This window comes from Acomys russatus, chromosome 13 (genome assembly GCF_903995435.1).
Source record: "Acomys russatus chromosome 13, mAcoRus1.1, whole genome shotgun sequence".
NCBI classification, from domain to species: domain Eukaryota; kingdom Metazoa; phylum Chordata; class Mammalia; order Rodentia; family Muridae; genus Acomys; species Acomys russatus.
In genome coordinates, this window is record NC_067149.1 from 69,022,496 (window position 1) to 69,046,239 (window position 23,744).

General features: G+C 48.5%; 1 protein-coding gene across 1 annotated transcript in view; it reads left to right on the forward strand.

Annotated features, from left to right (window-relative positions):
- The first annotated feature begins 234 nt into the window (after window positions 1-234).
- The window catches only part of Stk38l (serine/threonine kinase 38 like), a 62,146-nt gene continuing 38,636 nt past the window's right edge, over window positions 235-23,744 (forward strand). Inside the window, exon 1 of the mRNA XM_051155606.1 lies at window positions 235-364. Coding sequence (XP_051011563.1) covers window positions 358-364 — 7 coding nt within the window. The 5' untranslated portion in view covers window positions 235-357. The remainder of the gene's footprint in view (window positions 365-23,744) is intronic.

Consider the following 23,744-nt stretch of genomic DNA (forward strand, 5'->3'; position numbering starts at 1 on the left):
GGGCAGGTGAGAGCGGGCGCGGGCTGGACGGCGGGGCTCGGGCGGCCCAGGTGTCCCCCGGCGGAGCGACCCGCGGCCGTGCGCGGCGCCCCCGGGCTGCAGACGGGGCCGCGCCCCCGGCGCCTGCCTGTCAGTCACCGGGGCCTTCGCCGAGGCGGGTGCTCGCGGCAGCCTGCGCACCGGGAGCGGAGCCGCCAGCCCCTGCTCCGGACGGACGCGGCGGGCACGAGGCGCCGGCACAAAGTTGCCGGTGCACGGCGACAGCAAGGTGTCCCCAAGCCGCCGCCTCGCGTCCGCCGGTGCTGCTTTCTGGGTCGCCTTTGGGACCCCGAAGTTTGCAGACAGGGTGATGGGGAGATGCTAGGTGGGTCTGGGGCAGCGGCCGGTGCCGAGGTGCGCTGCTGCCGGTCCCCGGATGCGGAGCCGCTGCCGCCGCCTCCTCCTCTGCGGCTCGGGATGCGTTTTGATGGAAGCCACTTATGGAAGTGGCCCTGGTATTAGCCTCACGATTGCCAGGAAGCCAGACGAGCAAAGTTAATTGGTTTTAAGGTGGTAGTTGTCCGGGGGGGGGGGGCGGATCTTGCCCTTGTTTGGCAGTGGTGGCTTAAATCGGTCAATAAGCCCGGTTATTTGTGTAGCAGGTTGTGTCGGTATCGCACGCACACACGCACGGAAAAGTTTTTCTCTTATATACCCCAGGATATATATATAAAACAATTAAGCTTATTATCCTCTCTCCCCCGTGGCCAGGAGGCATTGTATCTGAGTTAGCTGCTCTTGTGCCTATTTGGGGAGAGAAACTAGTTCAAAGTATGATAAATTATGATATTTATTGCATGAGTTCATGAAAGTTCTATTATCTGGGAAATCTTGATGTCCAGACAAGGGATAAACGTTTGGGGCTTGCCCGCACTCTGCTTGGTGTTTTTCTCCTAGTGAGGAGGACCTATTGGGCCTCCAGTTTCGTTGGGATGTGCTTAGAAGCATCCCTGGGTGTAGTTTCAGTGCACTTCCCAAAGGCCTTGCTGTTAAGTAATGAAACAAGCTAGACTTAGACAAACCACATTAGTGCAGTCCTGGAACTCCCAGCATCTGCTTTTCAAAGTATAAAAACTAAGATTGTGCAAATAAAAAGGTGTCCTCTGCAGTTTCTTATTATTTAAAGCAATGTTTATTTTAAATATATTTTGATCATATTCTTGCCCTCCCAGCTCCTCTCCTCCTCTCAACTTTAAGTTCTTAATCAAAACACAAACTGCACAGCGCCTTTAATCCCAGCACTCGGGAGGCAGAGGCAGGTGGATCGCTATGAGTTCGAGGCCAGCCTGGTCTACAAAGTGAGTCCAGGACAGCCAGGGATACACACACAGAAACTCTTTTCTCGAACAACAACCCCCCTCCCAAAAAGATCTTAATTTCAAAACACAAGGGAAAAACGTATTTTATAGAAAGTGATAAGGCATTAATCTCAGTTTGTCTTTCTTTAGAACAGTTCTGTTCCCTCAGAGACCAGCAGCAGCATGTTGATAGAGCAACATGATAGAGCAACAGCCATAGCGAGTGGGGAGAGCAGGAGACAACAAAGCAGGAGGGTTAGCGTCTCACTGTAACGTCCAGTGAGTTTATTTTACACAGACGAATGTAGGCCCAGCTAAGCAAGCATACGGTATCACATTCAGATTGACAGGTGGGCCACTGGGTTGGAGTTGACATGTGCAGAAAGCCTGCCCCTGAGTTTTCACATAAAGAGCACACAGCCTCTCTGGTGAGGTGGTGAGAGCAAGCTTACCGTAGACGAAAACAAACAAGTATATTCTCTTTTCTCTCTTCCTTGTTCCCCCGGCAGTTTTGGTTCAAGTCTTGAGGGACTATTTAGTGAGGCACTCTGTCTGCAGGTGAAGGTATGGCTGACTAGGAGGGTATTATTAGTGTTTACAAGTGTTGGAGGGAGGAGAGTTGGTTGCCTGCTGTACACCGGGGCTGCGGTCTCTGTCCTGAGGGAGAGTGATGTGAGTCCCTCCAGTAACTAGAATATAAAACTCACGCTGAAGCCGAGGAGGGAGGGATTCAGCCTTGGCCACGGCAAATCGGTTTCAGAAGGAAAAGGCATTTGTGCAGATGATCTGGGTAAGCTGCTGTATGTCCTCAAGAGAGCACTTTATACAGGGCCACCGCTGCCAAGCCCTTTGCTTAGACATCCTGTTTACCTTCCTGCCTTGCTGCTGATGGCATGAGTGAGGTGCCAGAGTCAGGTGGACGGTGGTAGAGTTGACTCGGCCTGGACACCCTGGGTTTACCCACTGCCCCTTTGCCAGTCAGGATGGTCTTGCTCAGGTCTGTAGCTGCAAAGAGTGGGTTTTGGAAAACGCATCTAAATTTTGGGATTGTTTTTTAAAAACTCCAAGGTAATGAAAACCTAGGTAAATCAGTGGTTTTTGAGACAAGGTGTCACTGTGCAGTGTATAGTTCCAGGCTGTTCTGGAAGTCACTGTGTAGACCAGGCTGGTTCTAACTCAGGGATCCACTTAACATCTGCCTCCTGAGTGCTGAAACTGAAGGTGTGCACCATTACACTCAGCAAATGAGTTCTTTTTGGCGTGTAAAATATTTCAGTCCACTTTGGAAATTTGCTTTTGGTGTTATTTGTAACCATTGAGTGAGACTTGACAATTTTGAATTACTGCCTATCGGCAGCCACGTAAACCCAAGATAAATTGGAAATACACTAACCCTTTCACCACTGTTGTGTATTTTATCTTGTGTTTTTAAAGGCTGCTTGGCATTAAGTATTGTTTGGATTGAATTATGAAGTTGGAATTGAATTGATGATATCAGCCTCAGCCCTTTCGGTTTTTATTTCCATAATAGCTGTTCTGATAATGTCTGAAACAAGGTTTTGAGTAGAGGTTTGTACATGTGTAAAAAGAGAGAAGTGCAGCCACGGTACTCAGTGCTGGGGTGTCTTCCAGGGTCTCTGAGGCTGTGACGTCACAGGTGTTAGCAGGCACCGTGCTTCATGTAGGTCTGCTAGAGACATGGGTGCTGAACGCGTAGTGTGTCTGGTTTTGTTTATGAATTTTCAGGCCCTGTAGCTGGTTTTTTACTACTTTGTGGGTTCTTCTTTCTTCCACTCTTCTCCACCCCTTTCTCCTTCCCTTTCAATCCTCTAACCCTAAATATGAGAGAAAAAATGATAGCAAGGAAAGGAAAGAGATTCCTGAATAAAGTCAGGGGTTGGAACGCTGCTTCTTGGGGCTCGTTTGATCTTCGTTATCAGGATATCTAGTTTCTTCTTGTTGCTTCATTGCTCACACACACTTACTAAGCTATAACCACCAACCCACCAAACAGCGCCACCCACCCCCACATCTACCACCTGAAAAGCCCCCAGAATTCCAACCATCATACAATTGCAGAAACTATCTGCAGCTGGCAAAACCACGCCTCTGCTAGAGCGCGAGGGAATCATAGTCAGCTGTTGCAAAGCAGCCCCATATTCCCACCCCTGGGGTTAAAACAAAAACGTATTCTTATAATATGCTGATTTTTAAAGAAACCAAAATTCCAAAATTTTCACTATAATGCTTAAAGTTTGTTAGTGGTTAACTGAAAACCGGAATTACAGTGAATTCAGTTAAACTTAAGTGTGTGTATGGAGAGTATTAGAGCGCCCCACCTGCTTTAGCTAGCCGTCCAGGGAGAGCAGGCTCTTCACCTTCATTGTTGCTCTGTTGTCTGTACTTGTTTTTTTGTATGTGTGTGTTTTGTTTTGTTTTGAGACAGGGTTTCTCTGTGTAGCCCTGGCTGTCCTGGACTCACTTTGTAGACCAGGCTGGCCTCGAACTCACAGGGATCCACCTGCCTCTGCCTCCCAAGTGCTGGGATTAAAGGTGTGCGCCACCACAGCCCAGCCATCTATGCTCGTTAAGGAGAGATCCAGAGACCAGTCTCCAAAAGAGCACAGAGAGGGCTCTTTCTTGGATGGATAGGATAGGTTCTAGGATTCCCCCCTTTTAATTTATGGATGATGAGCTTAAATGGGGAAAGTAGTAGAGCTGTCAGTATTTAAAGTCCATAAAATAAGACAAAGATAGCAAAAAGTAAGCTATTAGCACACCTTTTAAAAGATAATTTATTTTTATGTACGTTGATGTTTTGCCTGCGTGTATGCCTATGTGAGTGTGTGAGATCTGGGCGTTACAGACAGTGTGAGCGCCATGTGGGTGCTGGAAGAGCAGTCAGTGCTCCTGCCCACTGAGCCATCTCTCCAGCCCTGTCACTCACCTTAAGTCACTGTTTCCATTTGTCATCTTGCTGGTTTTAATGATTCCGCATGTACGGTGTTTACATATCTGCAAGTCTGATCACATCATATATACAGGTAGCATTCATTGTCTTACTGTTTTTAGCTGTTTGTACCTTTGACAGTTTCTTCTAGATCATCAGCCTAAATTTTAGTAGAGATGCTTTTTAAGTTGACTTTACTAGTTAAAAAAGTTTACGGCAGGGGTTCTCAGCCTTCCTAGTGCTGTGATCCTCTTGTTATGGGCACCCCAACCATAAAATTATTTTCATTGCTGTTTCACAACTAATTTTGCTACTGTTACGATTCATAATGTAAATATGTGGTGTGCAGGGTATCTGATGTGTGACCCCTACGAAAGGGTAATTTGACCCCAAAAGGGTCACGGCCCACAGGTTTGAGAGCCACTGGTTTACAGGGTTCTCCTAAGTAATGTTTTGGTTGTGAAAGCCTCTTAGAATAAAGAGGTATCAATTGTTTCATCAGAGGGAGAGCAAAGGGAATGGAAAATTGGAGAACATTTTTTTCCCATGTGTATTGCTTTGCCTCTTTTGAAAAAGTCCTGAAGCATGCGTGATGCCTCCTCCCCCATGGTCTCCACGCAGACCTAAGGAAAGCTGACAGGTCCAGGCCATGCGGTGTTCTGACCATACACACTACCCTGCACCCTCGTGGCTTCACGTGCCTCGTGTGTGTGCAGGAGCCGCAGCTTTTGTGACTTGGGATTTTGACTGTGGTTCCCTCAGCATCAAAACTGCTTTATATTGCTCGAACTCTGTCTCCCAGGGTGGTTCATAGGTGTGATTCAGAGCTGCTGTCTTCCCCTTGCACAGGCCTCACTCTGCTTTCACAGCTGTGCATCTAACTTCTCAGATGCTGTTTAACTTACTACAGTAGCATAAATAGTGTGTGTGGCGATCCATGGGAGCTTTATGGGTTACTGTCAGGGAGAGGAGGTGACTTGGCGGGGAATAGGGGAGAATAGAGGTAGTTAGGTAGCGACTCCTAAGACCCAGTTTGCTCTCCTCTTACTTCATCGTGCAAGCCTTTCCTTTGCTGTTGGCTTTGCTCCCTTTCCAAGGCTCACCTGACTTCTTTTTCCCCTCCTGCCTCTTAGATAATGTCCCTTTGGAGCTGTTCACAAATTTTCATGTCAAACATAAATTTCCCTGGGGGGGAAATCTACAACTGTTCTCAGATTCACAGCAAGGGGCTTGCTCCTGGAGCAAGCTCATCTAAACACTACCAGTTGCACCTTGTGTGTGTCTTACAGTTTTGTGACTCGCTTTTATACATGCTGATACTTACTCAGGGTATGTAGTGAGGACACCACTGTGACAGCCATCCAGGGAGGGAGAGAAGATGTAAGTAACTTACCTGAGATCTCAAAATAGAGAGAGCTGACACTTAAACTTGAGTGCGCAAGCCTAACATGACCATGGGCACGCTGGCTGTCTCAGATTAAATCCACTGTAAACAGACTATGCTGAGAACCAAAAAATTAGTTGATGAGACATGGGTCTTGCCCTCAACAATTAAGCCAAAATAAACAATGCTTAATTAAAACCAGTTAGGGTTGACTAAACATTACAGCACAGTGTTTTCCTTAACAGTGGCATTGTTTTGAGCCTCAAGCATTGGTTTTGGATTTTGTCAAACTGTACGGCTGGATTTTAGTTCTTCATTTTTAATCATGAAACTCTCAGTCTTAGTTATTAGTTAAGTTGCTGTCTGCGTGTCCTGCGCTCGACTGCCTGTTTCCTAACTAGGATGACTGTGCCGGAGGAGGGGATGAGGCGGACAGAGATGCAAGTAAAAGAACAGAGGGTCCGAGCCAGGCTTAGTGAGCAAGGCTGGTCTTACTCGTTTGTTTGTTTGTATATATTTATTTTAGGCAGGTTTCCCTAGGTAGCCTTGGCTGGCCTGGAACTTGAAATGTATCTGTCTCCTGATAAAGGTGTGTGCCACTGGGCTTGGAGATGAGGTACCTTACAGTGCCCTGTGTTGTAGAAAATTCAGGATGGGAAGGTGGGTTCTTTGAGAGGTCAGAGACTTTTTAATGATGAATTTTTGGAAATATCTTTACCAGTGTTGTGCTTCATGCAATTTAATTTTTACTAGCCATGAGCATTTTTACTTAGTTAGACATTGGCCTGCGGCAGGCCTCCATTATCGAAAAACGTGCGCGCGCACGCGCGCGCATGTGTGTGTGTGTGTGTGTGTGTATTTGTCAGCAGGGGATGGTGGTTTGGTTTATAGCCCTTTGCTGTGTTTTTACAATAGAGATCCATTTCATTCTTTTGGACACATCTTTCACATCTAGTGAGGAAATTCTCCATATGGCCACCGTTATCAAGCCAAACAGAAAAGATTTTTCCCATTTCCGTGACTGGAGTAGAAAAATTTTAATACTGAATTGCACATATTGCCCCATTGGTGCTCTTAATACGGGTCAGGACTGAAGGAGTCACAGACGCCTGATGCTTCTTGTGAGGCTAAGTGTAGTTCAGCATCTTGCCCAGCATGGTGCTAGGTGCCTGGAAAGCAGACAGTGTGAGGTAGCATCCTTCCATGGGGCTGGGCTCTGTCTTGTAAGTGCTGTGGTGAGTGGGTGCAAGTAACTGCAGCTCAAACATGGCGAGGCACCTGGAGAGCAGAGAGAGGAAGCAGACACTGCTAGTGGGTAAATAGCAAAGTTTCTTTTATGAACTAAACTGTGAATTGATCAGCGAAGGACAAGCCAGGTCGAGGGAGAGATTAGCATCATTTGGGTGTGTTCCTATATCACCTAATAAGTTACATGCTAATTATGTAAATTTATTGTCCAATTGAATTTGAGGTGTTGAACTTGGAGAAAGGTGTTTCTTAGCATCTCAGCCACACAGCTTGGTACATTTAATTAAAGTTGTGCTTTAGGAAGATTACACTGGTAGGCATACATAGGGAACAACCCAAGAGAACAGAGACCAGAAATGGTGGACCACTAATGTGACTAAATAACCTAGGTAGTCTTGATGTTTTCCACTCGATGAGGTGGGAGGGACAGGAATGGTGGGCACTGACCTTACGTTCAGGCCCTGGGTGTTCCTGTGTGCTCAGGTGCCTGCCTGTGCTCTCTAGGTGATGTGGGGCTGGAAAGTCAGGGTTTGTCCTTGCTGGGCGGGCAGCCAGGCATCAGCTCCACGGTAGTACTCCTAGTGCAGTGTTGCGACTGCCACAGCTGCAGGAGCAATGGCATAAAGAAAATGGCACCTGTTTAGGAGCCGTGACTTCCGTCTCAGGAAGGAGTAGTGTGTGAGCTGCCATTTGAAGGTAAGTGGGACATTTTAAGGCCAACTAGCCACAGGAAGACACTATAAAGTGATGTAGGAGACTGAGACATTTGGGGGCCACAAGCCCTTGGGTTGTTTTAATGTTGGGGCCTGAGGCTGGGCAGGATAAATGAGTGTTTTATTTGCAGTGTTTTTTGGTGTTACTTTTGCCCTGACCTTTCAAAAGTGTTTTTGTTGTCTTGCATAGGCTGGCTTGAAACATCTTTGCTGAGCAGCCCTCGTCCAGCCTGCCAGAGCAGTTTCCACAAGAGATTGCCTTTGCTTTTATTTTATGAAATTAGAGCAAGTGGCAGCACTGTCACTAGGGACTCACTGAATGCCTTTAGTGTGTGCAGGGACCTACTCAGGTTCTTGTACAGACAGTGCTGTGAAGCTCAGCGGTGAGACCACTTGCCCTGGGAAGGGCCTTGTGGTGGGGAAGCGTTGCTTGTTTTTTTGTTAAGGTTTATGGGATACAGACCCACAAGTGCGGTCAGGCCTTCTCCGCCCCACCTGCTGTGGTCATAATGAATTCTGATGCAGTGTGCTTTCTGCAGTGCAGGCTCTTCTCTCCTGTGGAAACACCTTGAGCAGTCTCTGAGGACAACCGAAAAGTTAATAGCAGACTGCAGGTAGGAAATGCCTGCTGTGTTTCCAGGACAGGGTAGGCAGCCGTGTTAGCTTTAGTGCCATAACTGGCTACAGTAAACATTTATGAGCAAAGGCACAGCTAGGGAAAGTGAAAGACAAAGGGCAGAAGCAGAAACCTGTGGAGCTGTGGGAGGCCCTGGGTGCAGAGGCCGAGTCGTGTGTGCTTAGAGGAGGCCAGGTGCTGGTGCTTGGTCCATGCTGAGAGTTAATGTCAGGTCAGCTGCCACCGCTGCCTCACAGTGCCCTGGGATGACACCCCTCCTTACTGGTCACCTGAGCTTCCTTCCTAGTGCCGCTGTCTTGACATCAGCAGTCTCCACTGCTGTGTCTTGTCCTCCTCCAGTCTTTTGGCTGCCATAGGATTCTAATTGTGTAGTCCTCACACTTAAGATTTCCAGTGACAGGCCAGTGTGACGACTTGGTGGCTGAAGGCATATCTTGCCAAACCTGACAGCCTAAATATGATCCCTGGAGGTAGAGGTAGGAGAGAACCAACATCCACAGCTTGTCCTCTGATTTCCACATGAGGTCAGCGTGCCTCCTCAATAAAGACATATGAGTAAAACATGTAGGATTTCCAGAGGTTCCTAGAGCCTCCCTGCAGAGGCTGGAGCAGCTGAGCGCTCACATCTCAGTCTGCAGGCAGGGGCAACAAGAGTGCGCTAGGGACAACAGGAGGCTTTTGAAACCTTAGGCCTGCCCTGGGGACAACCTCCTCATCCATCCCATCCAGGGCCACCAGCTGGGGACCACGCATTCAAGTGCTCAGGACGGGGAGCATCTCATTCAGACCACTCTACGCTTGCCTCTCAGAAGCTGCATCTTTCTCACGGCTGTTGGACTTGGGGTACTTCAGGTTTCCACAGCCACATCTTGGAATTACTTGGTGTTGGTGACTGGTTTCATCCACCCCTTGTGGTTCAAGATGTTGTCACTGTGTAGCCTAAGCTGGCTTTAAACTGACCTTTCTCTTGTCTCGGCCTCTTGAGAACCAGGATGGTGACAGGTATTGGCCAGTGCATCCACCCTTCTGAGTCATGTTTCATCAGCCTCCAAATACATCTAATTCTTAGCCCCTCCCCCTCTCCCGTAGTAAAGTGCAACATGTGAAATCATTTAGAGAAGTCCCAGAGCTTTGCTGGCAAGAGAAATAACAGCATGGGTAGTAAGAACCCTCCTCTCCCAGAATTCCAGGTCACCCTTTCCCACCTCCTGTAAACACCCGTGATGAAATCTTCCCCATGACCTTCCATACAGTTTGACTGTGTCTGAGCTCCTAGGCTTTGCATCACCCCACCCCAATTAGACCATAAGGTGCTTTGTATCAGTGACCTGTATCCCAAGAGCAGTGCTGGGACACAGTGAAGCTTCGTGTTTGTTGAACTAATTAATCAAAGCCAATTTTACTTGATTTTTTTTTTTTAAAGATTTATTTATTTATTAAGTATACAGTGGTTTTGGCTGCATGTACACCTGCACACCAGAAGAAGGCACCAGATCTCATTATAGATGGTTGTGAGCCACCATGTGGTTGCTGGGAATTGAACTCAGGACCTTTGGAAGAACAGGCAGTGTTCTTAACCTCTGAGCCATCTCTCCAGCCCCTGGAATTTTTTTTAACATATTGGAATTCTATTCTTGAAGGCATTCTAAAACATGACTCACACTTTCCTTTAGCATCTCAAGCAGGGTTTTCTTTTCTTTGTTCTGAACATTTTGTAATTTGTGTTCATTGATTGTGTCCCGCATTCTGTTTCCAGCTAGCAGAGCAGACTTAAGAAGTCTGTGCCTAATTGCCTTCCGTTCAGTCAGCTCACTTCCTCCCAGTGGCCATGTTGATGTCTAGAATGTCCCTTTCACTGGATGAGACATAATGGGCTATTTTAGCAAGGCACTCCGTGGATCTTGATTTTAGCTGTGGGGGAGTTCTAGCAGAGATCCTCAAAGCTGAGGTCACCCTTCCTCAGCTCATTTCTGTATCAGCTCCTGTCTCTAGAGCATCAGAGCCTTTGATGCCTCTGCTCTTCTGCCATTGCTGCATCCAGCACAGACCGCTGCCCTACCCTCCATGTTTGTGATGCTCAGTAGCACCATGTTGCCTTGCAGCTGGAGGGTCAAGTGCTTGGTTTGCTGAACACCGGCTTCCAGTCACGGTCTCATGGGCTTGCTGGGTTTGCGAGGGAGAGGGATCCAAGTCACATCGTTGCTAGCACCTTTTCATCTGTTCCCTGTGACACGTCATTTACAGGTGCTGACTCTAAAGTCATTTTCCCGAGGAGGTAAGTGCCAGGCAGGTGTTATGTAGGGTGTGCTCTTCGCCAACATTTATAAAGCCTTGTGGATTTCAGCGTTCAGTCTGTATGCCGTACAGTGTTGATCGTCCTTGTGATCAGCATATTCTTCCTGGCCTCACCAGCAAGGTCCTTCCTATACGCTGAGGCACAGAGCAGTCAGGCTCCAGTTCTGTCTCCTCCATATCACCCACATGGTAGAAAGAGACTCAACAGTAGTGACTTTCTTGAAAACATGTCTCCTGAATTGGAGTCCAGGCAATAGTGACGCCTGTATTGAGAACCCAGTCATTGAGTGTTAAAATTGAATTCAAATATGTCTTTAAATTTAAAGTAAAGTATCAGTTTTGTAAAACAAATGTAAACTAAGGCTGTCTCTCAGTAGTGCAGTATTTGTCTAATATCTTTGAGGTCTTGATTTGAGCCCCAAACTGTAGAAAATAATTTTTGTAGTTTACATTTGGTAAATTCCATATATTTTAATTGATTTGATATAAAATAGACAAATTAGAACACTTCCTTAGGAAGGGAGAAACCACTGTAAAACTTTTGATGGGTATCAGTAAGTTAAACATTCTAAAACACTACATTTTTATTATAATTTGTTTATTGAGACAGACTGGCCTGGACCTCAAGACCTGCTGCCCAGCCTCCCACTTAGGATGACAGTCATGCACCACCACAGCCAGCAAGTTTCTTGTGCAAATGCGTCCAACCATTGATGCTCTGAAGTAGCTCTTGGGTGTAGATGATATGAGGAGCCGTGTGGGCAGTGCCCTTAGAATGAAGCACGTGTTTTCTGTATGAGCTGTTTCAATAGGGCACTTCATGATCAGTCAGAGAAGGACAGCAGACTTAGAAAACGTGAGAGCTGAAGCACGGGATGAACACAGGTGTGTGCCGCTGTGTGTGCGGACTGCGTCTTCCCAAGCGGCCTGCAGCATGGCTGGCCCAGAGAGGTTCATGGTCCAGGTGGCCGCGTCTCTCAAGCAGGAATCTGCTGGGCAGTTCTGACTGTCTCTGTGGTCTAAACACCTTTTAAACTCCGCCTTTTCTCTGGAGCTGGGAAACATTTGAGATTTTCAGTACGATCTCCTTGGAGGGTACCAGAAGAAGTCTGTTGTCTTTGGTGTAGGGCTTACTGCACTTGACGGGCCGCCCACAGAACAGCATCGCGGCAGTGTTCGGTCACTCCTTTAGGACTGCGCTTGACCTGCACAAAGTGCCGTGATTTGTTAGCGAGGCTAAAGCTTGGTCGTCAGTCAGCAGCGCTTGAGCACTGGTGTACTTTTAGCCTTGTCCTGAGGACCCTGAGGAGTGGGTATGAGGGCCCTGGGGACCACAGAGTATGGAACTGTGTGGTCACAGCACACATGACTGGAAGTCAGCCTTCACGACTTACATGATTTAACACCTTAGTGTGAGGTTGGTATTAAGTGCCTCAGAAGTTCTGAAACAAAAATGAAGTTGGAGACATAAAAATCCTAGCAAAGGAGGGGAAATCCGTTACATTCTTTAAATACAGGTAGTAGGGAAAAGAAGGAACGTGTTTATATTTGTATGTATGCACTTATAGAGGCCAAAGGTCAACCTTGGTTATTGTTACTCAGGTTTGCTGTGTACTGTGTTAGTGTGTAGTTTTTTTAAATTTTAATATTTTTTATGTGTATCTGTGTTGGAGTCCAGAAGAGGGTGTCAGATCCCCTGAAGTTTGAATTACAGACCACCTGATGCGGGTGCTAAGAACCAGACTCCAGTCCTCCAGAAGGGCAGCAATCACTCTTAACTCATGAGGCATCTCTTCAGGCCCTGTGCTTGTTTTGTTTTTTCTTTGTTTGCTTGTTTGTTTTATCTAAGTTCTCACGATCAAACTCAGATTTTCATGACTGCGTGGTACACACTTTGTGTACTGAGCTAGTTCCCTACCGCAGTTTTTGTTTGTTTGGTGGTGGTACAGGAGATTGAACTTGGGTATACTTGCTAAGCACAATCTCTGCCCTGAGCCTCCAGGCCCTAAGGAAGGACCATTTTTAATTAGATCGTCAAGGCTTGGTGGTGGTGAGGCTGATTATGACATGCTGTTTGGTTGTTGAGGGAAGGGACTAATGAATGGTAGAAGATAAACTTACATACTTAGGATGGATCACATTACAGGACTTAATAAAAACTGGGCCTAGAAGTTTAGATTGGAATGACTTTAAAAGTTTTTGAGCCAAGCTGTAGCATTATCCCAGGTCTAGATTAGGAGCGGTGGGTAGCGATGAGAGGCTGGCATCTGTGAGCCCTCCCCATGAGAGGCTGGCATCTGTGAGCCCTCCCCATGAGAGGCTGGCATCTGTGAGCCCTCCCCGTGAGAGGCTGGCATCTGTGAGCCCTCCCCGTGAGAGGCTGGCATCTGTGAGCCCTCCCCGTGAGAGGCTTGCATCTGTGAGCCCTCCCCATGAGAGGCTTGCATCTGTGAGCCCTCCCCGTGAGAGGCTTGCATCTGTGAGCCCTCCCCGTGAGAGGCTTGCATCTGTGAGCCCTCCCCGTGAGAGGCTGGCATCTGTGAGCCCTCCCCGTGAGAGGCTGGCATCTGTGAGCCCTCCCCGTGAGAGGCTGGCATCTGTGAGCCCTCCCCGTGAGAGGCTGGCATCTGTGAGCCCTCCCCATGAGAGGCTGGCATCTGTGAGCCCTCCCCATTAGAGGCTGGCATCTGTGAGCCCTCCCTGTGAGAGGCTGGCATCTGTAAGCCCTCCCCGTGAGAGGCTGGCATCTGTGAGCCCTCCCCGTGAGAGGCTGGCATCTGTGAGCCCTCCCTGTGAGAGGCTGGCATCTGTAAGCCCTCGCCATGCTGCCGTGGCAGACAGAGGTCGGCCCTGCAGCACGGTCGGGTGGAGGTGAAGGACAGGGCTGGTGGGGTGAAGGACTTTAAAGTGAGCAAAATGGAGACAAAGAGCAAGTGCCTCCCAGGGGACACCACCATGGTAGGTGTGGCACAGCCTGACTTTGGGGACACCACCATGGTGGGAGTGGCACAGCCTGACTATGGGGAGAAGTTAGGTGTGTCCCTTGGGTGTGGATAAGTAAATACGAGTTAACTCTCACGTGTGTAAGCTGAAATGTAGACAGAGGTAGAAACGTGAGATTGGGTGAGAAGATGGAGCCAGAAGGTATGGGTGAGTGCCTCAGCCTTGTGGAGGATGGCTTAACCCAGGGAAGGGATGCTCTAGAGTCAAAGACGCGGGGCAAAGGACACGTCCACAGCCACCTTTAATAAAAATAGAAAGAGCTTTTCCTACACGTGCAGGCTGAGCTTACTTCATAATTTCTCCCCGGAGTAAGGCACACAGTGCTCTTCAGGAGCTTGGAAAATGCCGGCAGGTATGAAGGAGAGAAGACAGCTCCTGCCGCCTGCAGCAGCTTCCTCCTGGCCTCTTTCTTAGAAGGGACAGGAGATCCATGTGTGCAGTACACGTGTGTGCAACGTCATGCAATATGTGCCTCCTCTTTTTATTTTTGTTTTTTGTTGAGTCAGGGTCTCCCTATGTAGACTGGCCTGGAACTTCATGAGCCTCCTGCCTCAGCTTTCCAAGGCCTTGAACTCCAACTGATGGGGATCGACCTGCCTCTGCCTCCCACGTGCTGGGATTAAAGGTGTGCAACAACACACCCAACATAATAAAATGTTTTCAAAGACAGTGCTTTTGTCACCTTAAATGTTAAAGGATTATGGGGTTATACTGTAAAATGCCACACCCAGCTACATTTCCTTTTAATTGTTTTTTCTTTTTTGTTTTTGTTTTTCGAGACAGGGTTTCTCTGTGTAGCCTTGGCTACCCTAGACTCGCTTTGTAGACCAGGCTGTCCTTGAACTCACAGCGATCCACCTGCTTCTGCCTCCCAAGTGATGAGATTAAAGGTGTGCGCCACCATGCCTGGCGCCTTTTTTTTTTTTTTTTTTTTTGACAGCATTTCTCTGTGTAGCCTTGGCTGTCCCTGTCTTGAACTTGCTTTGTAAATCAGGCTGGCCTGGAACTCAAAGAGATTTGCTTGCCTCTGCCTTCCAGAGTGCTGGGATTACAGGCATGCACCACCACGCCTGGTTTCCTTTTAAGTATTAAAGAACTGATTTATTGAGGGGTTAAAAGAGATGGCCCATTTACTCTTCTTTCAGAGGACACAACACTTACATTGGGTCCCTCACAACAACCTGTGACCAACCTGTAACTCCAGTTCCAGAGGATCCAGTACCCTGTTCTGTCTTCACACATACATGTGGTGCAGGCATGAGCGTGCACATGTGTGCACACAAAATACATTTTCAAAAATTTAATGATTGAGTAAAAGAAAGTTAAATGTTTCTTTCTGGTTATTTCCTTCTTTCTAAGCTTGCATGCCCAGGATTTCTGGCTGTAACGGGGCGGACTGTATAGTCCCAGCTGTGGGGGAAGCCGTGGCCATGCCTGCCTTGTGGAGGCATTCATGTTATGCTTCCATTTACTAACATACTCTATCCTTTTTCCTACTGAAGCGTCATTGTATTTCCTTCTAAAAGATGCCAGTCGCCTGTGGATACTGCTAAAGTCATCTTTGAGTGAGTCAAGTTGCAGATGAGACCTGGGTTGTGGTAAACTGCCAGGCTAACAAGTGCACTGTCAAGAACTCTCAGAAGTTAGCCGCTGGCCTCCGCCACATAAGAACACAGAAGACAGTTAACTCTGAGTTCATATGTTTTAACATTTGAAGTCACAAAAGCATTGTCTTTAAAGATATACTTTATCAGGCTGAGCATAGTGCGGCACGTTTAATTCCAGCGCTTGGGAGGCAGAGGCAGGTGGACCTCTGTGAGTTGGAATTTGAGGCTAGCCTGGTCTACATAGGGAGTTCCAGGTCAGCTAAGGCTACAGAGTGAGACTCTGCCGTTAGGGTAAAATAAGACTGCTGGCTCCTAGGTCTCCTGTGAAGGTGACCTAGAGGGTGGACAGCCCATTAGTGAGCCTGCTGCTCTCTCTCCACTGGCTTCCACCAAAGGAAAATTTGATTAAAACAAACAAACAAATGAAAAACAAAACCAGAAATTTCTTTTCTTGATTTTATTAGTAAAACCCTAGCTTAAAAAAACCCAAAAAATCTTTAATTCAGAAGTTTGATTTGAAATATAAATAGACCGCTTTTAAGGAATTCTGCCTGTATCAAATGTGACCCTTGGTCTCAGACTGCCATAATCTTGAAAGTTTCAGATTCTTAAATTCCACTTAGAATTTTTCTCACTTTATATATACTTACTTTCTTTTTTCAGCCTCCAGGAGAATCACAAAGGGGAAAAAAGAAAAATGTGTCCATGTTTATACAACAGAAAGTAGCCTTTTAGTTCTAAGAACTGTAGGTGTTCTGAGGTTTGATGCCTCAGGGCCAGTCAGCCACCGGGATCCGGGATGAGGATGTCTGGGCCACTTCTTTACTTAGTGCTGTTTCCTCCTGCACCCATCTGGGTGGCTCTGAGGTTAAAATGCATCCCGAGTTACATCTGGTGAGACACAAGTCCTAGAAGAATCTATGTTAACATCTCGTGTTAAATGTCCCAGGGACTAGTGAGATGGCTCTGCACTGAGACCAGTGCCTGAAGCAGACAGCTACCCAACGACGGTCACAGTGTCACTGGTGTGCTATCCTTCCTCTGTGTGACACAGACCTGCTCCTGATGTGACCTTTATTGTATGCTGACATTTTAAAGGCTTTATTATATGGAAATGAACCCTTCTGCACAGACCTGAATATTCTGCACATCTGTGACAATGAGCTATTCATGCCACACACTTTATTACCCATAATTGTCAGCTTTCAGTACCATTGTTTGCTATGACTTCCTCCCTCCCCTGCGGGGGGGGGGGGGGGGGGGGAATAATCTATTTATTTGCCTGTTCAGATCACTTTGTTTTAGTCAGGGTTGCTATTGCTGTGATGAAACACCATGACCAAAGTGACTTGGGGAGGAAAGGGTTTTTCTCAGCTCGCTTCCCATGTAGCAGTCACTGAGGGAATCAGCTCAGGAACTCAGACAGGGCCAAACCTGGAGGCAGGAGCTGATGCAGAGGGCATGGAAGGTGCTGCTCACTGCCTTGCTCCCAGTGGCTTACTCAGCCTGCTTTCTTATAGAATCAGCGACCACCAGCACAGGGGATTGCACCAGCCACAATGGGCTGGACCCTCCCACATCCATCACTAACTAAGAAAATGTCCTGCATGCTTGTCAGCAACCTGATCTCATGGAGGGAGGCACCCTCTGTTCCAGGAACGGCTTGTGTCAGTTGACATAAAACTAGCCAGTGCCCTATTGTTTTATTCCTACGTTGTATTGAGTTGAAGACCTCATATGACTTGGGGATGTGTAGTAGTAGCCCAGGGAGCTCAAATGTATCTTAAGTGGTGGTGATGGTGGTGGTTGTTGTTTTGAAACAAGGTCTCTTTGTAACTCAGGCCATTCTTGACTCCTGTGTAGCCAAAGATGAGCATGAACTTCTAATCTTCCTGCCTCCGCCCCAAGTGCTGGGAGCTGAATTGCTAGAGGGTCTCATGTGAACACTTCATGGGTCTTAGTGAGTTCACAGTGATCTGAAAGATTGTACATGCCCACACTTTACCTCAGTCCTCCATAGGCTCTGTCCATGGAGAGGGTCAGTGAGTAGAAAACGCCAGAGTGCTATGCTAGTGCCCCACCCCCACCCCCATGAGAGTGTGTGTGTTTCTCTCAAGCACCATTCTGAGAAGCATTTTTGAGACAGACCCTCTCACTACCTGGAGCACATCAAGAGGCCCAGGCTGGCAGGCTGGCACGCCCCATGGCTCTGTCTGACCTCACCTCATCAGTGTGCTGGGACTACACCCCAGGCCAGGCTGTGGCCTCTGGGGTTGGATCCATGGCCTCATGCTCTACTGACAGAGCTGTCTTCACAGCCTCTGCAGTGCGGACTCTAACATAGCCAAAGTCGCTAAACTCACGGAAGTGTCTGCTCCTTGGCTTGAGATTAAGATATTTTTTTTCTTCACCTTAGTTTTGCATTTAAAGCTCTCATTGGCTTAGGAGTTTTGTTGTTGTTGTTGTTGTTGTTGTTGTTGTTGTTGTTGTTAATAAAGCTGAGGTTACCATGGCAATTGGCTGTTTCCAGGCACAGTTTTCACTGGCTGTGGTTTGTTTACTGACTCGTCTGTAGTAGACTCCATGAGTAAAAGTCAGTACTAAGTAAGCATACTGGGCTTTCTCACTCCTTCAGCCTCAAGGAGACAGGATGGGCAGAGTTGGACGGACCATGGCTAAGAAGGCCAGGACAGGGTGCCTTAGGCATATGACTCAGCTGGGTGTGCACGTTAGTGGAAATGTTTTTAAATTGTGCCATCAACTTTAAATACTATATTTTCCTCTCTTGCCTCCTCAAGGAAGGAGAGGGAAAGTCTCCCCCTTCCCGCCTTTGTGTAGTCAAATAAGGACTGAAAATGAACTCTGTGGAGGGCGTCACTCTGATTGATTCCATATTTGTCTTAGAAGGAAATCCAGATCCAATATGAGGACTGCACTGTACGTGTCTGTTCTAGGGTGGGCCACTGCCCTTGAGATGGAGTTGCCCTGCGCATTGTTCTGTGTTCTCGCTTGTCTGTTCTAGGGTGGCCACTGCCCTTGAGATGGAGTTGCCCTGCGCATTGTTCTGTGTTCTCGCTTGTCTGTTCTAGGGTGGCCACTGCCCTTGAGATGGAGTTGCCCTGCGCATTGTTCTGTGTTCTCGCTTGTCTGTTCTAGGGTGGCCACTGCCCTTGAGATGGAGTTGCCCTGCGCATTGTTCTGTGTTCTCGCTTGTCTGTTTCTAGGGTGGGCCACTGCCCTTGAGATGGAGTTGCCCTGCGCATTGTTCTGTGTTCTCGCTTGTCTGTTCTAGGGTGGGCCACTGCCCTTGAGATGGAGTTGCCCTGCGCATTGTTCTGTGTTCTCGATTGTCTGTTCTAGGGTGGCCACTGCCCTTGAGATGGAGTTGCCCTGCGCATTGTTCTGTGTTCTCGCTTGTCTGTTCTAGGGTGGGCCACTGCCCTTGAGATGGAGTTGCCCTGCGCATTGTTCTGTGTTCTCGCTTGTCTGTTCTAGGGTGGCCACTGCCCTTGAGATGGAGTTGCCCTGCGCATTGTTCTGTGTTCTCGCTTGTCTGTTCTAGGGTGGCCACTGCCCTTGAGATGGAGTTGCCCTGCGCATTGTTCTCTGTTCTCGCTTGTCTGTTCTAGGGTGGCCACTGCCCTTGAGATGGAGTTGCCCTGCGCATTGTTCTGTGTTCTCGCTTGTCTGTTCTAGGGTGGGCCACTGCCCTTGAGATGGAGTTGCCCTGCGCATTGTTCTGTGTTCTCGCTTGTCTGTTCTAGGGTGGCCACTGCCCTTGAGATGGAGTTGCCCTGCGCATTGTTCTGTGTTCTCGCTTGTCTGTTCTAGGGTGGGCCACTGCCCTTGAGATGGAGTTGCCCTGCGCATTGTTCTGTGTTCTCTCGCAGCCCAGTACAGCAGAAAGTTTGACAGATACTGTGGGTGAGGAAATGAATAGTAGGGAAACAAAGCCGCCCTTGCAAACAAGGGACTTTCGGATCTCGAATCTAGAGTTGGGCATGGTGGTACCTGTGAGCCCAGCACAAGGAAGACTGAGGCAGGAGGATGCAGAGTTTGAGGCCAGCATGGTCTACAGTAACACTCCATTTTTAAAAGAAAGAAAGAGGATTACATTCTGAGGGAAGAACCTAGTGCTTTTGTTGTACAAGGACAGACAACAGTTAACAGTAGTTACCCCTGGGAGCTGTAGGGAGCCTTGGGTGTGAAAAGGAAAGACCCTCAGGACCTTGGTGCTATGCTTACATTGTGTGTGATTTTTTTATCTTCTTTGTGAGTTTATCTGTTTTCTTTAAACAAGGGTGGGGACTGTCTTCTCTGTTGATTCCCCAGGGAACAGGTGATTTGCTTTTAGAGCCAAGCTCAGTCCTGGAGGGAGAGTAGGAGGGGCCTGACTGAGCCACCCAGTGCCTTCCTTCTTACTTATGCTTCTCTAAGTGCCATCAACTTTTCAAGGTTCAAACTAACTTAAGCCAGAAATAGTAAGTGCCTTCCCAGATACCCAACATCATTTGGGAGGGACAGGACTGCACAGTGCCAGAGAGGCCTTGGCTGGAGTCAGGCTGATGTTGGCTAGGAGCCTGGGAAGTAAGATACGTATGTTTTCATAGCACCAGCATCTTCTGCAAAATGAAGTGACATCTTAGGATGACGAGAGCACCCACACCCAAAGAGATGATGTGTGTCACGTATTAATCAGATTGCCTGGCACACAGATAATGCTCATGAATTACTAAGAATTACATTGTCATTGTCAATAACTTTGGACTAGTGTTAATATTGTTTTAAAAAAAGGAATATGGAGTAGAATACTGCAATTGCAAGGTTTTGATGTTTGATATACAAGCTGGTACCAATAGATATGTTGGCACACACCTGTAATCCAGTACCTGGGTGGCTGAGGTAGGAAGACGAGAGTACAGAGCTAACCTGTGCTGTGTAGCAAGACCCTTGTTCAACAGGGGAAGAAGTAATTAAAAGAGGCAGAAATTTCGGAACAGCAGTCATCAGCAGTGAGGTGTGTCTAGAAGATGGGCCCTACATTTTTGTGTTTAACTTTTAAAGCTACTGAAATGATGCTTCTTTCTCAGGTATCTCTTAACTCACTTAGGCCTGCCTGTCAGTCAGGCGTTCCACCATAACACGCTCCTGTAGCCCAGGCTGGCCTCAGGCTCGCTAAAAAATGCTGTTGTACTGTACAAGTTGAAGCAAAGGTCCATGCAGCTGGAGTCATGTAGGCTGACTGAGGCACAGATGTAAGGCAGCTCTTGGGGAAAAGCCTATTATGTCACACATGGGCAGAGTCTACATAGTTACTGAAGTCGTGAAGATGGCAAGCACATGTAGCCCTCGAAAGTAAATTATCTTCTTCGTTTGTATTAAGACCTGCCAGACAGCAAGGAGTTACCACCCGCACAGCGTGGCAGGGACCAGCCGAACAAACTATGCTTTTTTGTGCTTAACATTTGTTACCTTCAAAATACAGTCCCCATTAATTAGGCACCTACTGTGTGCAAGATGTTGCCCCAGAAGCTGCAACCCAGGTGATGAGCTGTGAAGTCTAAGGCTTTCTCCTGAGTGGTCTACGTATCTTGAGGGATTGAAAGGCGTGTGGCTGCACTGGGCATGTCTCAGTCTTCCCTGCTAAGAAGGAGCGTTCTGCTGCTATTGCACAGTGAGTGTTCCATACAGCTTTAACTCACTGTTTTCTGTTTCCTCCCCTCTAATGAGGTCTTAGAACTCTCTGTTCTGATGGTGCTGTGGCTCAGGACCCCAGCCTGCTGGGCTGTCCTCAGTGTCTCCTAACTACCAAGTCAGCCTCCTTCCCTAACCTCCAAGTTCCTCTGTCACCCACCACACCCACCTTCTATGTGCTGACTTCTCACACTGTGACTGCAGCCCTCCTCTCCTGGCTGCAGTCTCTAGCGTGGCTTCCTTGTTGCTTTCCACAGTGGCACTCAGGCCTCCTGGCTTCACGTTCACAGTTCTGCCCTGTCTGGTCCCGCTGTCCTGTCCAGTCCTGTCCCTGGCCACTGTTTGCAGTCTGCCAGGCTGAGCACTAGACTTGGCTGTACTGGTGCTTTCTGCACTGTGCTGACTGCATCCTGTCCATAGCATCAGCACATGGACGCATTCTCTGACACCCGTGAGTAAATGATGGGCTCCATGTGAGCACAGTGCACGGTACTAATGATGCAGTGGATCTTCCCCCCCACCCCCCGACAGGGTTTCTCTGTGTAGCACTGACAGTTCTAGACTCGCTTTGTAGACCAGGCTGGCCTCAAACTCATAGAGGTCCTCCTGCCTCTGCCTCCCGAGTGCTGGGATTACAGGCGTGCTCCACCACGCCTGGCTTACTCAAGAGTTCTTAACTGTTTATAATTATAATCCTTACGCTGTAGCAGAAGATGAGCTGAAGCGCCTCAGCAGCGCTTGCACTTTCTCAGCAGGTAAACTGAAAGCCAAGGACCAGGTGTCCACTGACTAGTGGCCACAGGAGGATTAGCCTGCCTGTCCCTCGCTGTGGTGGGCAAAAATGTGAAATACGGCAAAGCATTTTCTGTGATGGGAGTATGTAGTCCAGGCTCACCCTGACCTCACAGGCTCCTGTGGAATCACAGGCTTGTGCCGGCACACCTGCTGTCTTGCTGTCATTGTGACAGGATACCCAGTTAAGACAGTTCAGGGGAGGAAGGTTTATCCTGACCCAGTCTGAGGGCACAGCCTGCCGTGGTGAGGAAGACATGGAGCAGGCGCCCGAAGCAGCTGGCCACGTCTCACCCTCAGTCAGGAAGCAGGGAGAGGTGAGCGCTCGCGCTCAGTGTCCTTTTTCGTTTTTATTCAGACCACGACTCCAACTGTGGGGTGCTACACACATCTAAGGTGTCACCCCCTCAACCTAATGCAGATACTCTGATGACATTTGTCGTCTAGGTGATTCCAGATCCTGCCACCTTGGCATCAGTATTCACTCTCATAAGCATCTCCCTCCCAACTTCGCAGGGATGCGGGGCGGAGCATGCGTGTGCACGTACCCATTACCAGCTTAGACAGTGGGCCACGCTGGGTCTGGTCCATCCACACCGAGTCTACTTTGTTGTCTGTTTTCTCCCTCCCGGCCATGAGGACAGCTCTCACTGTCACCTGGGGTGGCTGCTTCTCCTGCTGTGCTTCGGATGTGAACTGCCTCCCTGTGAAAAGCCCGTGTGTTAAAGCTTGATCACCAGCCACTGGGCCCAGCTCTCGCTGAGATGACCGCATCCTGTTGACCTGATCAGTACGTCAGTCCAGTTCACTAATGGAGTCATGATTGATGGCGTTATTGTAGGGACGTGACCTTTGGGAGATGCGCGTCACTGGGACAGTGCTCTTGATAGCTGACTTGTCCTGGGCCTTTCTCTGTCTTGCTACTTCCTGGTCCCCGTGAACCAGAGCTCTGCCTCCCTGTAGGCCCACAGTGTTTGCACAGCAGTGGGAAGTTCACTAACACACTTTATTCTGAGAAAGACAGACAGGCTGCACTCACCCTGCTGTGCAGTAAAACCCAGCTGCCATCCGTCCGCAGGCGTAGCTGGTGCCCTGCTCTTCACTTCACAAAGCAGTTTTCTCTCTCATCAACAGCCGGGCTTGAAGTCTGTGGGGAACTGTATGCAACACTGTGTGCACTTCTTGAAATGCATGCTAGGAGCGGTTAGGTGTGAAGCATAATGTTGCGTGGCCTCCACTGTGTCTCATTAGAAAGCGTCCTGAGACCGTGTGAGGCCTGTGCATCCTCTGTGTGCTGTGAGACCGTGTGAGGCCTGTGCATCCTCTGTGTGCTGTGAGACCATGTGAGGCCCATGCATCCTCTGTGTGCTGTGAGACCGTGTGAGGCCCATGCATCCTCTGTGTGCTGTGAGACCGTGTGAGGCCCGCACAGCCTCTGTGTGCTGTGAGACCGTGTGAGGCCTGCACATCCTCTGTGTGCTGTGAGACCGTGTGAGGCCTGCACATCCTCTGTGTGCTGTGAGACCCTGTGAGGCCCGCGCAGCCTCTGTGTGCTGTGAGACTGTGTGAGGCCCGCGCAGCCTCTGTGTGCTGTGAGGCCCGCACAGCCTCTGTGTGCTGTGAGACCATGTGAGGCCTATGCATCCTCTGTGTGCTGTGAGACCATGTGAGGCCTGTGCATCCTCTGTGTGCTGTGAGACCATGTGAGGCCTGTGCATCCTCTGTGTGCTGTGGGACCGTGTGAGGCCCGCGCAGCCTCTGTGTGCTGTGAGACCGTGTGAGGCCTGTGCATCCTCACAGCCTCTGTGTGCTGTGAGACTATGTGAGGCCTGCACAGCCTCTGTGTGCTGTGTTTCATTTAACGCAACAACAGTTACTTCTAAATTTATACATGAAGTAAGGAAGGAAACTCAAAGGGCTAAGTAGTCTTTCTCACTTTAGTGAGATTGGCTGACAATCAGCTTAGAGGTGAGCTTTCTGTTTGCAAAGAAAATACCGCAACAAGGCCGTGGTCCCTGCCTGAGTGGTGTCTGGGAAAACATGTAGGTAGAGAAACTTGGCCTCATGAGCGTGCACTGCCAGCT